A 15,440-nucleotide genomic window follows, 5' to 3' on the forward strand; every position below is an offset into this window, starting at 1 on the left:
TGACAGAGAGAGATATTTTTAACGTTTTAAATAGACTCAAATAAATTAAAATTTAATTTTTAATTAATTGAATAACACTAACACACACATATTTTAAATCCATTAAAGTAAATAAAGGAAGTAAAGGACACTTTTCATTTTATTCACAATAATTAAATTGAATGATCATTCCCATATCTGTCCTCCCTGATGCAAAACTCTTGGGTGATACTATGGAGTAAGCAAAGAATTATTTGGCATCACAAAATCATGTGATAGAAATAGAATTAGGCAATTTGGCCCATCAACTCTACTCCTCCATTCAATCCTGGCTGATCTATCTCTCCCTCCTAACCCCATTCTCCTGCCTTCTCCCCATAACCTCTGACCCCCACACTAATCAAGAATCTATCTATCTCTGCCTTAAATGTATCCACTGACTTTGCCTCCACAGCCTTCTGTGGCAAACAATTCCACAAATTCACCACCCTCTGACTAAAGAAATTCCTCCATCTCCTTCCTAAACGCCCTTTAATTCTGAGGCTATGACCTCTCGTCCTAGATTCTCCAACTAGAGGAAACATCCTCTCCACATTCACTCTATCCAAGCCTTTCATTGTTCTGTACATGTCATTCTTCTAAACTCCAGCCAGTCTAGGCCCAGTGCCATCAAACGCTCTCATCCCAACACTCAACTAACTGTCAGGCTGAATGGTAAGATCAATGATAGAGCATACAGTCAGACTTACTGGCATGTGACCTTTCTTTAACATTTGCTTATGTCTGAGGACTACTTATCTTGATGGATCCAACAGTTCTCTTTGGCTGTGTCAGCCCAATTTAACTGCATCTGAAGGAAACCAAGCAAAATATCAGAAACACAAAGGCTGCACTTTCACTAGGCCACCATCATTTGTCTACAATGCTCCTGAAAGAAACTATTAAAATGACTACCACATTTTATGTAGATGTATAATAACCATAAACAATCCAGTTTTGCAAACTAATTATATTTTTTGCTCGTGACCAAGAAATAACATTTTTACAGAATGCTTTTCATATATAATATGTATCATCTTTGTTGATTTATTTTCTTCTGTTACCAGCTTTTATCCAGTTTAACGTTATTTATATTTAGCACTTGCATTTTTTTCCCCAATATTTCAGATAGTATATGGCGGCAAGGAAGTGAATCACCCCTTTGGCTTGTCCTATTATGGAACATTTATTTTCTGGACTGAATATACAAATGGATCAATTTTTCAACTGGACTTGATGACAAGAAATGTTACATTGCTTCGAAAGGAAAGACCACCATTGTTTGGACTGAGGATCTATGATGTCCAGCAACAGTTACGAGGTAATGTACAAGCTCAATGCTGAAACAGAGTCATTTTTTAATCTTAATTGTGAAAGTCCCTGAAAATAAATTGTGTAGGGATAAGATAGATGCTATTTTTCACATCCAGCTATTTGTTATCACATGTTATAAAAACCTTTAAAAGAACAGCTGAATAAAGTATGAAAATAACATTAATCTATCATGATTTACAAATGCTATTAAAATGCAATATAAGGCAGTAAACACAGAGTAAAGAATCACTTGTGGGGAATGCTATGATGTATGTGACACTTTCCAAGAGTGTCTGTGCAGTCGGTTATGAACAAACAGAATCATCTTTGATCTGTGATATCTGAACAATTTTAGAAACACACATCACACATCACACATGCTGTTTTCCATTTTCACCTTGTCTTCACATACAGAAGCTCGCAGAAATTGAGGCAAATTGAAAATGACCTCAGTCTGCAGCTATAATACAGAGAGAAGGACTTTCCTGGAGAAACAATGAACGAAAATGTTCAGGTCCTGTTGCTTTACATGTAAAAGCATGGAATACCGGATTATGAAATAATGAACCATTTAGGCTTCTTGGTGTTTTGTCCTTTTTAGTTTTAGTTTTAGTTTTAGAGAAACAGCGTGGAAACAGGCACTTCGGCCCATTGAGTCCGCACAGACCAGCGATTCCTGCACATTAACATTATCCAACACACACTAGGCACAATTTCATTTATAACTGGCCAATAAACCTACAACCTGTTCGTCTTTGGAGAGTGAGAGGAAACCGAAGATCTCAGAGAAAACCTATGTGGTCATGGGGAGAATGTACAAACTCTGTACAGAGAGAGACCCATAGTCAGGATCGAATGCTGGAAGCACAGTAAGGCAGCAACTCTACCGCTGCGCCACCGTGTCGACCAATGTAAACTTGTACAAACTTGCACAATGTAAAGTTTTATGTTGCATATGGACAAAAGGTTTAATCACATTTCTGGAATGATCTTACCTCTGGTCTGAAAATGAATATAGTATTAAAAAAAAGAAATAGATACAGTATTCTCCTATTACTCACAATGTATTTTCCTTTAGAATTATTGTCAGAGCCATATTAAACTCAATTTTTAAATAATAATAATAATAATGCATTATATTTATATAGCGCTTTTCATACACTCAAAGACGCTTTACAGGGATTTAAAGAACATAGGGAAGTGAATAAATAGATAAATAAGTAAACGAACAGAGAAAGGAGACAGAAGGTGAGGTGACCTTCAGTGGTTGAAGGCAGTACTGAACAGGTGAGACTTCAGTGATGTTTTGAATGTGGTGAGTGAGGACGAGTCTCTGACGGTTTGGGGTAGTGAGTTCCATAGGGTGGGAGCAGCGATGGAGAAAGCCCTGTCCCCCCAGGATCTGAGTTTGGTCCGGATGGGGGGGGGATAGGAGATTGGCAGCAGCAGAGCGGAGGGTGCAGGTGGGAGTGTGCCTGTGGAGGAGGTCAGTCAGGTAGGATGGGGCCAGGTTATGGAGGGCTTTGTAGGTCATGAGGAGGATTTTGTACTGGATTCTCTGGGGGATGGGGAGCCAGTGGAGTTTGTAAAGGACGGGGGTGATATGGTCACGGATCGGGGTGTGGGTGAGTAGACGGGCAGCGGAGTTTTGCTTTCAATGTCATTACTGCAACTCCTTTTTTTCTCCTCTCTTCTAATCAATTCACTGATAGAAACTCCAGCTCCAAAAAAGTATAGAAGTGTCCAGTTGAAAATGAAGTTGACCTTGAACTGAACAATATTTTATCCAGCACTTGGTGAATGCAGCATTTTGTGTTTTATTCAAGATTGCAGCATCTACAGTTCCTTGTGTTTCCAATATTCTGTTCATGTCTGGGTATCTCAGTGCCTATCTGAATTTTTTTCTCCAGTCTATCCAGCTGGATTCCTGTTTGTTCAAGCACCTCTGCATAAAAAAAACTGAAATTAATATCAACGGTAGCATAGAAACCTAATTACAGCTGACTGTGATTTTCAACATCACCAGACCAGATATAGTTCTTTTACACAGAACCTCCTGATTTTAATTAACCTGTTTTCACTGTGATATTTAAAGGACTCTTTTCTTATAGTGGTTTGAGATTCCCTGCCACTTCAAATGAAAGGCTCACACAAGTGCTTGGACAGCTTTGCATGTGGAGGCCAAATTCAAAGTCTTTCTCAACTTCCCAGTTCCTCCTGATCTTTGACACATAGCACCATTTGCTACTCACAGCTGCACTGAAGAGCAAACCCAGTATTAATACTCCAGGAGAAAAGGCTTTATCTGCTTTCCTGCAGCCCACCGGAGCAGGCAAAGGGCACAAAGATTTAACTGCAAAGCAAGCATCTATCTCCAAAGTGCAAGCAATTATTGACTTCACTCTTTTTCTATTACTCCTTGCAGAGATCTTCTTGGGAACCTCCTGCCAAGAGAACTGAGTTATAATTCTGCAGGGTTTCCATGACCCTTTGCAAAAGGAACATACCTTCCACAAACACCAATCAATAGTAACATTACCCTCTGGCTGGAAGACCACTACTTATATTTTAGACACAAAATGCTGGATTAACTGAGCGGGAACAGGCTGCATCTCTTGAGAGAAAGAATGGGTGACGTTTCGGGTCGAGACCCTTCTTCAGACTGATGATCTCATGGGTCTTGACCCAAAACATCGCCCAGTTATTCCAGCATTTTGTGTCTCTTTGGTAGTTCCTTCCTACACTATTTATATCAGTCTGAAGAAGGGTCTCGACCCGAAACATCACCTATTCCTTCTCTCCAGAGATGCTGCCTGACCTGCTGAGTTACTCCAACATTTTTGTCTACTTATATTTTGGTGTGTTGCTTAAAAATCTGACCAGATCAGAGTTGATAGGCTAAAACAACACTGTGTGTGGCATAACACAGAATAAATTGACAATGCAATTCAATGAACCTTGATTTGAAGATTGTGATCTTTATGGGACTTTAATTTAGAGTTTAGAAGAGTGAGGAATCAACTAATTTCAACAAATAAGACGCTTGATTGATTGGGTACATAGACAAGTTTTAATTAGGGAGGTTCATGAACAAGGGCAACATAGCTACAAGATAAATGATTAATTATTGAAATGCATAGAAAATGTTAAAATTAATCACTGAAAATTTCAAAATGAATCACTGAAAATTTCAAAATTAATCAAAATGAATCACTGAAATGCATAGAAATTTCTCTCAGGAGATAGTCAATTTCTGGAATTCTCTTACCCCGAGGCTGGTGGAAGACAGATCATAAGGAATATGTAAGGTGGAGGTTGACGAATATTTGAAAAATTGAAAACTTGAAGCATATGCAGGACTGGCATGAAGCGTAGTTGAGGTCAGCATAGGTCAGGCTTGATCATATTGAATGGCAGGGCAGGATTGAAGAGCTCAGTTGCCTATTTGATCTCCTATCTTCTTGTGTTTTTGTGCTCATGACCACAATGTTGGTTATTATCATTAAAATGCAGTAATGCAATTTGTAAACCCTAATTTCCCATCTCCTTCATGCACCAATCTTTGTCTCACACCACTAAGATTACCAGCCCCTGCCTCTTCACTGAACAGCTCCCCAACACACTCCAAATCCTAATCATCGGAATCTGCTGGTTCTCATCGTGGCTGCCAAGATCTCTTAAAAATAAATTGGTCACACACACAGAGGAGTGAGGAGTTTAATGCCTCCTCACTTTAAGTATTTGTATAGAATCAGGTAAGGTCATCACCATAATAGGGATTTCACAAAGTCTAGAGAATTGAGAGGATAACTGCAACAACTGAGAACAACTTACTTTTTTGCTTTCAACAGTTACATCAGAGATCACTTATCTGTGGTGATGTATAATTACAATGACATCTTTATACAATTAGACTTGTTGCCAGAAACAATTTTTGAACAAAAAAAAAGCATCAAATGTTTAAATTTCTGAATTTAAGGAATAATCTCTTTGTGAACTTTGCTCCAGTGCTTTCTCCTCAATGATTGAACTGGTATAAATGTGTTAAAGTTGTGCTAATTATTTTTTTTCCTTTCTCGTTGTCTTAAACTGGCACCACTGCAAGTTTTTAGCTTTTATTTCTTTTTAAGCTTTAGCATTAGGAATTGATCTTTGAACCTTGTGCGTCTTTTTTATCCTGCCGATTTCATTCTGTACTTATCAAAGGAGTGGATAGGAAACATTTTGATTCTTAAATCCAATGACAATTATAGTGTGACTCAGTGCAGAGTAAAACTCCATTTAACAATGAATACAGTGCCAGATACTGAATAGGAATCCTCCTGCACAGTTTGACATTTACTGATATTATCAATATCGTGGAACTTCAACTTAAATTAAGGTCAGTTCCATTCCGCATGCTCAGGTCCACTAGGACTTTGATAAAGACAAACAAAATGTATTTTACATGGGACTTTATCGGTCAGCAGATAAGGAAAGCTTTCATCCTATTAATGTGAAATGGATTAAACCCCAGTTGCATATGTGCAAAGCTTATTTCCAAACTTACTGTACACCACAATGCCCTTCAAATTCATTTCATATTAAGTTTGTCACGAAAGGACACATTTAATAAGATCATTGGATAAATAGGCATGCAAGGAGCTCTGCATTACCTCATTTGAGAGGGGTGTGATCAGGGAATTATAAATCTGTGCTGACCATTGACACCACTCCAAACTTTTTGTGCAATTTATTCAGTTACAAAGTACGTGTGACTATGGTGTGCCTTTTCATAATCATTCTTTTTGTAAAGCTGCCAACAAGAAGCTCCTCTTATTTGTCTACACATATCAAACTCTTATTTTGTTATCTTGCCATTTAAGCTTCTAAGTTACACATAACAATATTTTTATTTTCACTTGTTTTTTACATTTTCATATAGCCCCTATTTTCCACAGATGTGTTAACAAATTTAAAATATTTTGCAAGGAGCTAGGTACTTCTAAATACACTTGTTAATTGACTAGAAAAGAATCTCTCACCTCAAAGTAATGTTCTCTCTCAGAATGTTATCAATTTTGCAATGCACAGTGTTCCTTCAGGCTTTTCTTCTGATTCTTGCAAGCTGGAAATTTACCATTCTGTATGGTCGTTCCCCTCACTGCAATGTCTAGTTTTTGATTGATTGCAGAGAAATGAGAGGCCAGAGTATCAGGCAGCTCATGACCCAAAGTACTACGCTCAAGTACCTAGATATCACAGTGATCAAAACAAATTTGAAAGGAACTCAAATGTCAAATGTCAAAGACAAAAGAAGGATTGGAGTTGATGAGCCAGGGGTGGAGGGATGGTAACAAGCAGGTGTTCAGCTTTGAATTACAGAAGAATGAAGGCAGCGGAAAAGCAAATCAAATGGAGGGGCGAATCGGGACTAGCAATTAGAAAGGTTCAATACAAAACATTCTATCTGGTGCCAGAAGTCTACGCAATAGAATCATAGAAATGTATAGCAAAGAAACAGGCCTTCTCACTCACCTTATCAATGCTGACTGTGCTGCATATCTGCATTAATCTCTCTTGCTTTCATTAGACTCTTATCTCTCCATACCTTTCATATCTAAGTAGCTATCCAAGTGCCTTTTAATTATAGTTGTATCTGTCTCGACCACCTGCATTGGCAGCTCATTCCAGATAACAATCACCATCTGTGTGAAAAACATATACCTAACATCTCCTTATATTTTTCTCCCCTCACTTTTAACCTGTGCTCAACAGTCCAAGACACCCCAATCCTGGGAAAATGACTATCCTAAATATAGCCCTCATTTTATAATCCTCTATAAATCACCTCCCAACTTCCTGCATTCAAACGAAATTAAGCTCTCCAATTAAACCAAAATCCTGATGACTCACTTTTGTTTGTTAACTGCTTCCTGCAATATGGTGACCAGAATTGTACACAATACTTTGTGGAGGCTACACAATGTTTTATTCACTTCAACATAACGTCCCAACTCTTATATTCCATGACTTGCTAATGAAGCCATCGAACCAAATGCCTTAATTACGCCATCTTCCCAAAATGCCAATTTCAGTGAACTATGTATTTGCACCCTTATGACCCCCTGCGTATTAAGAATTAGGTTCTCCATATGATTACCAAAATTTGATTTCCCAAATTGCATTACTTCACACTTGTCTATATTTAATTCTACCAACCATCATTCCACTCAACTTTCCAACTGATCTATGTCCTGCTGTGGACTTTGAAAACCACCTTTGCTATTTATAACTCCACTCATTTTCATGCCAATTTTCATGCTATTCAGGCCATATATGTTCTCATCCAAGTCATTTACGAAAATCAAAGGTCCCAGCACTGATTCCTCTAGTACATCAATTATTACAATTTTCCACTTACAAAAACATTCATCCACCACTGCCCGTTGGCTTCTATCACCAAGCCAATTTTGGATCTAGTTTTCCAAAAATGCATTGAATCACTTTTGCCTTAACCTTTTGCACAGCATACCCTGCGGAACCTTGCCTAAAGTTTTACTGAAATATCCATCCACCACTACCCTCTGCTTTCTATCACCAAACCAATTTTGGATCTAATTTGCCAACATGCATCAGATCCCATTTGCCTTAACCTGCTCAGCGTACCATGCAGAACCTTGTCAAAAGCTTTACTAAGGCCCATCCACTCCTCTGTCTTCATCAAATTACTTTGTAAACCTTCTCAAAAAACTCCATCAGATTTGTGAGACATGATCTTCCCTGCACAAAACCATCCCCACTGCTCTATCCCTTTCCAAGTGAGAATAAATCCTATATCTCAGAATCTTCTTAAACAACTTCTCTATGACTTGATGGAGGGCTGTACTTGGGATTAATTGGGATGCTCTTAAGTCATCCATGACATATATCAGAATTGTTGAAATTGTTAAGTAAAATATTCAAATTCAGATCATGCACATAATGTTATGAGCATTTTATGAGCTTAGTATTGTGCAGTCCAATAGACTAACCCAATAACACAGTTACAAAAGCCAGAATGAAGATTATTCAGAGGAACGTGTTGGACATTGGCTGTTGTTTTGTAATTTATGGTCTCATGCATGTTTTGGAGTTGTTTGCTTATACCGCCCTTTTGGGCTCTATCCAGATGATTACACTGTCCTACAGGATTGCTTTTGTATCTAGAAGCAGAGAGGTGAGACAGAAAGGAACCGAAAGAAGTAAAAGAGGTCAGAGAGTGATACAGTGTGGAAACAGGCCCTTCGGCCCAACTTGCCCACACTGGCCAACATGTCCCAGCTATACTAGTTCCACCTGCCTGCGCTTGGTCCATATTCCTCCAAACTTGTCCTATCCATGTACCTGTCTAACTGTTTCTTAAATGTTGGGATAGTCCCAGCCTCAACTACCTGCTCTGGCAACTTGTTCCATACACCCATCACCCTTTGTGTGAAAATGTTACCCCTCAGATTCCTATTAAATCTTTTCCCCTTCACATTGAACCTATGTCCTCTGGTGCTCAATTCCCCTACTCTGGGCAAGAGATTCTGTGCATCTACCCGATCTATTCCTCTCATAATTTTGTGCACCTCTATAAGATCACCCCTCATCCTCCTGCCCTCCAAGGAATAGAGACCCAGTCTACTCAACCTCTCCTTATAAGTCAGACCCTCTAGCCCTGGCAACATCCTCATAAATCTTCTATGAACCCTTCCAAGCTTGACAATGACTTTCCTATAACATGGTGCCCAAAACTGAACACAGTACACTAAATGTAGTGTCACCAACGTCTTATACAACTGCAACATGACCTCCCAACTTCTGTACTCAATACTCTGACTGATGAATAACAAAATGCCAAAAGCCTTTTTGACCACCTTATCTACCAGCCACTCGACCTTCAAGGAATCATACACTTGCACTCCTAGATCCCTCTGCTCTACGACACTCCCCAGATGGCCTACCTTTCACTGTGTTGGTCCTGCCCTTGTTAGACGTCCCAAAATGTAACACCTCACACTTCTCTGTAACACCTCACACTTCTCAGGTCATAAAGACAGAGGCCAAATCCACCGCAGCTATTCAGGGAGTGCTTCTTCTGCACCAGATTCTTGAAGTAGTAATAACTCACATTAAAGCGTATCCATTAGAGCCTGTTATAGCCACAAACTGAGCCTCGTGATCAAACTCTGGACAATTTGTCAATTGTACTTCGTAGACTGTTGTGCTTTAGCCGTGCAGCTATAGCCAGCAGAACATCAATCGTGTTCGCTTGCCAGTAATAGCTAAGCCACCAGACGTAGGTGTTGTGCAGCCCAAGGCCCCAGTCCAGCCGCCGCCATTTTGTCACCAGCAACTGCAACCGACAATGAGAAGCCGAGTATCCGAGAGCAGACCAACGACGGTGATAATGTTTAAATAGTGTTGTTGTGAAACCGAGTATTAATAGTGTAACCATGGCTAACCCAATCGTTGGGAATGGGCCCCAGTTAGAACCTGGTTATACTTTTGAATGGACTGAAGTCTTAGAGGCTTGGTTCACTTCAAACGATATCACGTCAGAAGAGAAGAATAGCGCATTGTTCCTTACAGGTTTAGGAAGCAAGGGTTACCACACCCTACGAGCATTGCTGCAGCCAGCTAAGCCCTCAAGTAAAACGTATCAGGAATGTAAGGATGCTTTGGTTGCTCATTTCTCGCCAAAACCAACAGAAATAGTGCAAAGGTATCGATTCTATACCTGCACACAAGCAAATGAAACAATCCCTCAGTTCCTAGCAAAGCTTTGACAGTTACATGATGGGTGTAATTTCAAGGAACTGGAGAATATGCTGAGAGACAGATTGGTGGTAGGGTGTGCAGAGGTGAACATCCAGCGGAAACTGTTGGGTACACCAAAATTAACCTTTGAGAATGCAGTCAATATTGCGACAGCGATGGAGGTTGTCAAACAAGATGTGGAGCAGATCCAGAAGATCGGAAGGCCTCAAGAGGATACTACCTCCGTCAATCAGCTTCAAAGGAAGGCGTCTGAACAGCAGAAGACAAGGAGTCAACAAAGGACAACCAAAGACAAGGGTCACTACTCTAAGAAATGCTGGAGATGTGGTGGCAGCCATGAGCCAGTGATGTGCAAATTTCAAGAGGGTAGATGCTTCAGGTGCTCGAGAATGGGCCACACTAAGAGTCAGTGTGAGGCTGTGAGAGCCTACCAGTGGAGGAGAGGACAATCTCAGAAAAAAGCAAACCACTTGGAGGAGGCAGCTTCGAATTCATCAGAGGAAACAATGAGCCACTTGGACGATGAATCGATCAACAAGTTGACGAACTCTGAACCGCATACAGCCACTTTGATAGTGAACGGCAGGGAGGTACAACTAGAAGTTGACACTGGAAATCCATGGACTATCGTACCAGAAGAAGTCTTCAGCAAACTCGGTCAAGACCCTAGACTAGATCCCAGTAGCATCAAGCTGAAATCCTACACTGGCGAGAAGGTTGACATCTACGGACAAGCAGTGGTACAGGTACAGCTCGAACCTCACAGTAAGCCAGAAACGCTGTCCCTAGTGGTAGTAAAGAAATGTGCAAGCCTAATGGGAAGAGACTGGTTAAGGAAGTACCCTGGATTGTTGTCAAATCTAGCCAGCCAGAACACGGCAGTCAAGATTAAGTCCACCGAGTAGTATGCACAGTTTGCAAGATGCCATGGACACAGTACTCAACAAACACGCCAAAATGTTTGATAACAGCAACCATGAAGTACTGAAGGGATACCAAGCCAAGGTATTTCCACAAGACGAAAACAGTGGAGCAAAGTTTTGCAAGGTAGCTTCTGTTTCATATGCTGCTAGAAAGCAGATTGATGTCACATTGGATGACTTGCTGCAAGATGGCATTATCAAGCCTGTGAAGACAGCAGATTTCGCATGCCCGATCATAGCTGTTCCAAAACCAGATGGGAGAATGAGAGTCTGCGGCAACTACAAGCTCACAGCAAATAAGGTGCTGAAAGTTGAACAGTATCCCCTTCCAACTTTGGAGGATCTACTGCAGGAACTAGAAGGAGGAGAAACGTTCTCTAAACTAGACCTCTCCCATGCCTATCATCAGATAGAGTTAGACCCTGGAGCTCAAATGTTCACCACAATTAACACACACAAAGATCTCTTCAAATAACCAGATTGCCTTTTGGGATATCCAGCGCACCAGCCATGTTCCAGAGAACAATGGAGAGTCCGCTAGCTGATATTCCCATGTGCAAGCCATACCTTGATGATATCATCATCAGCGGAAAGACTGACGAAGAGCACCTCTGGAACCTGGAAGCGATCCTGTCAAGACTAGAGACCAATGGGTTATGTCTGAAGAAGGAGAATTGTGCACTGATGCAAGAGTCAGTCGACTATCTCGGACATCGACTGAACAAGAATGGTCTTCGTCCTCTTCAAGACAAAGTTGATGCGGTGCGGGAAGCAAAGCAGCCTGTGAGCCAAAGCCAACTCCAGGCATACCTCGGCTTATTGGGGTATTGCAGGAAGTTTATACCCAACCTGTCACAGGAGATTGCACCTTTGATTCAGATGTTGAAGGCAGAGTACAGATCAGCAGATTCAAAGACTGGGAGGAGGAGCAGCAAGCCTGATTCCAAGTTCAAATGGGGAAAGGAACATGAGCAGGCATTCCAGAGATCCAAGCGTCTTCTTCAGAGTGACAGTGTGCTGACGCATTACGATCCAGCCAAACCGATCTTGCTCCAAACGGATGCAAGCCCCTATGGCTTCGGTGCTGTGATAAGCCATGTTGAATCAGATGGACAAGAACGCCCGATAGCTTTCGCTTCACGCACTCTCAAGCCCAGCGAAGTGAACTACGCACAATATGAAAAGGAAGGTTTATCCATAATCTTCGGACTGAAGAAATTCCACATGGTTTTTCACCATTGTGACTGATCACAAGCCTCCGATGGGACTCTTTGGAGACCACAAGCCTGCCAGCCCGATGGCCTCTGCTCGCGTAGCAAGATGGCATATGATCCTGTCTGCCTACAGTTACAAGATAGTCCATCGAGAAGGCAAGAAACACCAGAATGCACATGCGTTGTCGCGCTTGCCGATCCACGAAGAGGACTCTTCATGGAATCATCCGGAGCTCGCCGAGCTTGATGAAGCACCAGAGACACGCATCAACATGCTCACCGATCTGGACACACGCCCTGTTGATGCACAGGAAGTGAAGAGAGCCACCAAGAAGGACAGAGTTCTCTCCAAGGTGAAGAATCACATCATGGAAGGGTGGCCAAGTGCAAGGAATCTTCCAGAAGAAGTAAAGCCCTTTGCCAGCAAGAAAGAAGAGCTGTCAGTTGAGGATGATATAATCCTGTGGGGACCACGATTGGTTATCCCAGATAATAGGGAGATGAGGACTAGAATCCTTGAAGAACATAGCACGCACCCTGGCATTGTGAAAATGAAGACATTGGCAAGATCAAACATATGGTGGCCAGGAATCAACAACGAGTTGGAACAACAAGTGAGAAGTTTTCCAAGCTGTCAGCAGAGTCAGCATAGTCCTGTTGCAGCCCCAATCCATCCATGGGAGTTCCCTGAGAGACCGTGGAGTCGAATTCACTGTGACTATGCCAGCATCGACAATGAGGAGGTGCTGATTGGGGTCGATGCTCACAGCAAATGGATTGAAGCCGTTTGGGTGAAACACGCAACAGCAGCAGCGGTTGTTTGTAACTCATGGGTTACCAGAAACGGTGGTCACAGGTAACGGTACGCAGTTTGTGTCTGAAGAATTTGCCAAGTTCCTCAGCAGCAACAACATCTGCCACATTCAAATATCACCCAAGCACCCGTCCAGCAACGAACTAGCAGAAAGAGGGGTACAGACGGTGAAAGCAGGTGTGAAGATAGGAAGAGGATCAGACCTGGAACTAAAGATCCAGGAGTTCTTGCTGACGTACCAAGTCACACCTCAAGGAACGACTGGAAAGTCACCCAGTGAACTGATGTTCAGGCGAAAGATCTGCACTAAATTTGACAGTCTGCGACCCGATCTCAGCAAAATTGTTCGACGGAAGCAAGCCTCAATGAAACAGGCAGCAGATTGAGGAAGCAAGAAGCGAGTCTTGGATGTGAATGATCATGTCATGGGCAAGAACTTTACATCAGGTCCCACTTGGCTTTACGGAATGATAGCAGAAGTCATCAGCGAAGTCCTGTACAAGTAAAGTTGAGTGAGGGAAGAGTCGTTCGTCATCATGTCGATCAAATGAGAGCGTACTTGCCAAAAGGTGACGAACACACAAACTTCCAACAAAGAGAAGTGGTTCAACCAAGCGAGGAGCCACTGATAGTTCTGCCAATTCCAACCGTAGGGGTAGATCCTGAAAGCACTTCAGAGAGTGACGAACATTTCATCTACAGTGAAACACAACATCACAACCAGGGCCTGATATTGACGAACATTTCATCCACAGTGATAAAACAACCTCACAGTCAGAGCCGGATATTCCAGAACACATGAAAAATCCAACACAGAAAGATAGACTCATCTCTAATAGAACTACAAGAACACCTAAAAGATTTGAGGATTTTGTTCTTTATAAGTGAACTTACAGATATACTAGCAATGTGTTATGTATTTTCTTTGCCACACATTTTAGTTACGATATGCAAGTCTATTGTTTGATATTTTTTATTGACTTTAGACATGGGTACGTGTGTCGTTGATTTAAATTGTGCTACCTGCCTCCAAGTTAAAGGGGGAGGAGTGTTGTGTATTAGAACGATTTAATATGAAATGACTTGCGCGATTGTACGCATGCGCAGAGAGACTCAAGATGGTGATAACATCACCAAGGCACGTTTAAATACTTGTGTGTTCCGAGTTTTATTCATAGTCCGATTACAGCACAAAGACATAACATAAACTCTGGAAGGTTATTACATACATCCTCTCCTTGTTGCTTGTGTGATAATATCGCACTAATTGCAAACGAATGTACTTTAATTTCCAAAGTACAAAATCATGCATCTGATTTGGTTGATTTAATTTACTGATAAAAAATTAATTCTGACCCTTTTGCCCACCGTTAATGCCGATTACTGCTCACACTAGTTCTATGTTATTCCACTTTTGCATCTACTCAGTGTACTCTAGGGGCAATTTACAGAGGGTAATTAACTTACAAACCTGCACATCTTTTGGAAGAAACCGGAGGCCCTGGACGAGACCCATACGATCAAAGGGAAAATGTGCAAACTCCACAGAGAGAGCACTCAAGGTCAGGAATGAACCTGTCTTTCTGGCGCAGTGTGGCAGCAACTCTATCAGCTGAACCATTGTGCTATCCTGGAGATTTGCTTCCTGAGATTCTGGCTGGTGCACAAAGAATAAATCAATATAATTTCATTGTCTTTCATATCAGGAAGGATATTGAGGATGTCAGGAAAAATTGTAGAGGGAAAAAGCCAATAATGTGTAATGTGAGTTAGATACCAATCTGTACTTAAGCATTGGTGCATGGTATGTACCTGAGTAATCACAGGAGCAGTACTTGACAGAGTGTGAAGTGAGTATGTTACAGCAGAGTGATTCTTCAGTAATGAAGTGACCAGGATAGTTTCTTGCCTCATCATTTCAAGTAGCAGCTGAAGAGAATCACAATTTTTCGCCAATGTCATTTGTTAAAACTTATGTCAAAAGAAGTCAGCCGAAGAAATCAAAATGATAGTTACTTCCATTTGGAACATAGAACAGTACACCAGAGGAACAGGTCTCTTTGCTCACAATGTCTGTGCCAAACATGAGGTCAAGTTAAACTAATCTCCGCCTGCATGCGATCCATATCTCTATACTCATTGCATATCCATGGGCCTGGTAAATGCCACTATTATATCTGCCTCCACCACCAACCCCTGACAACACATTACAGGCAAACACGACTATTTGTATAAATATCTTGCCCTACACATCTCCTTTAACCTTTGCCCCCTTACCTTAAAGCTATGCCCTCCAGTCTTTAACATTTCCACCCTGAGGATAAAGGTTAAATCTCACAGGCTGGGTAAATTACATGGGTTTTTTTGAGAATC

At 41.3% G+C, this 15,440-nt stretch overlaps 1 protein-coding gene across 1 annotated transcript in view; it reads left to right on the top strand.

Annotated features, from left to right (window-relative positions):
- The window catches only part of LOC144595762 (low-density lipoprotein receptor-related protein 1-like), a 1,259,652-nt gene that overhangs the window by 705,852 nt on the left and 538,360 nt on the right, over window positions 1-15,440 (top strand). The window contains exon 14 of the mRNA XM_078403382.1: window positions 1,147-1,339. Coding sequence (XP_078259508.1) covers window positions 1,147-1,339 — 193 coding nt within the window. The remainder of the gene's footprint in view (window positions 1-1,146; window positions 1,340-15,440) is intronic.

Source organism: Rhinoraja longicauda, chromosome 8, assembly GCF_053455715.1.
Source record: "Rhinoraja longicauda isolate Sanriku21f chromosome 8, sRhiLon1.1, whole genome shotgun sequence".
Lineage (NCBI taxonomy): Eukaryota > Metazoa > Chordata > Chondrichthyes > Rajiformes > Arhynchobatidae > Rhinoraja > Rhinoraja longicauda.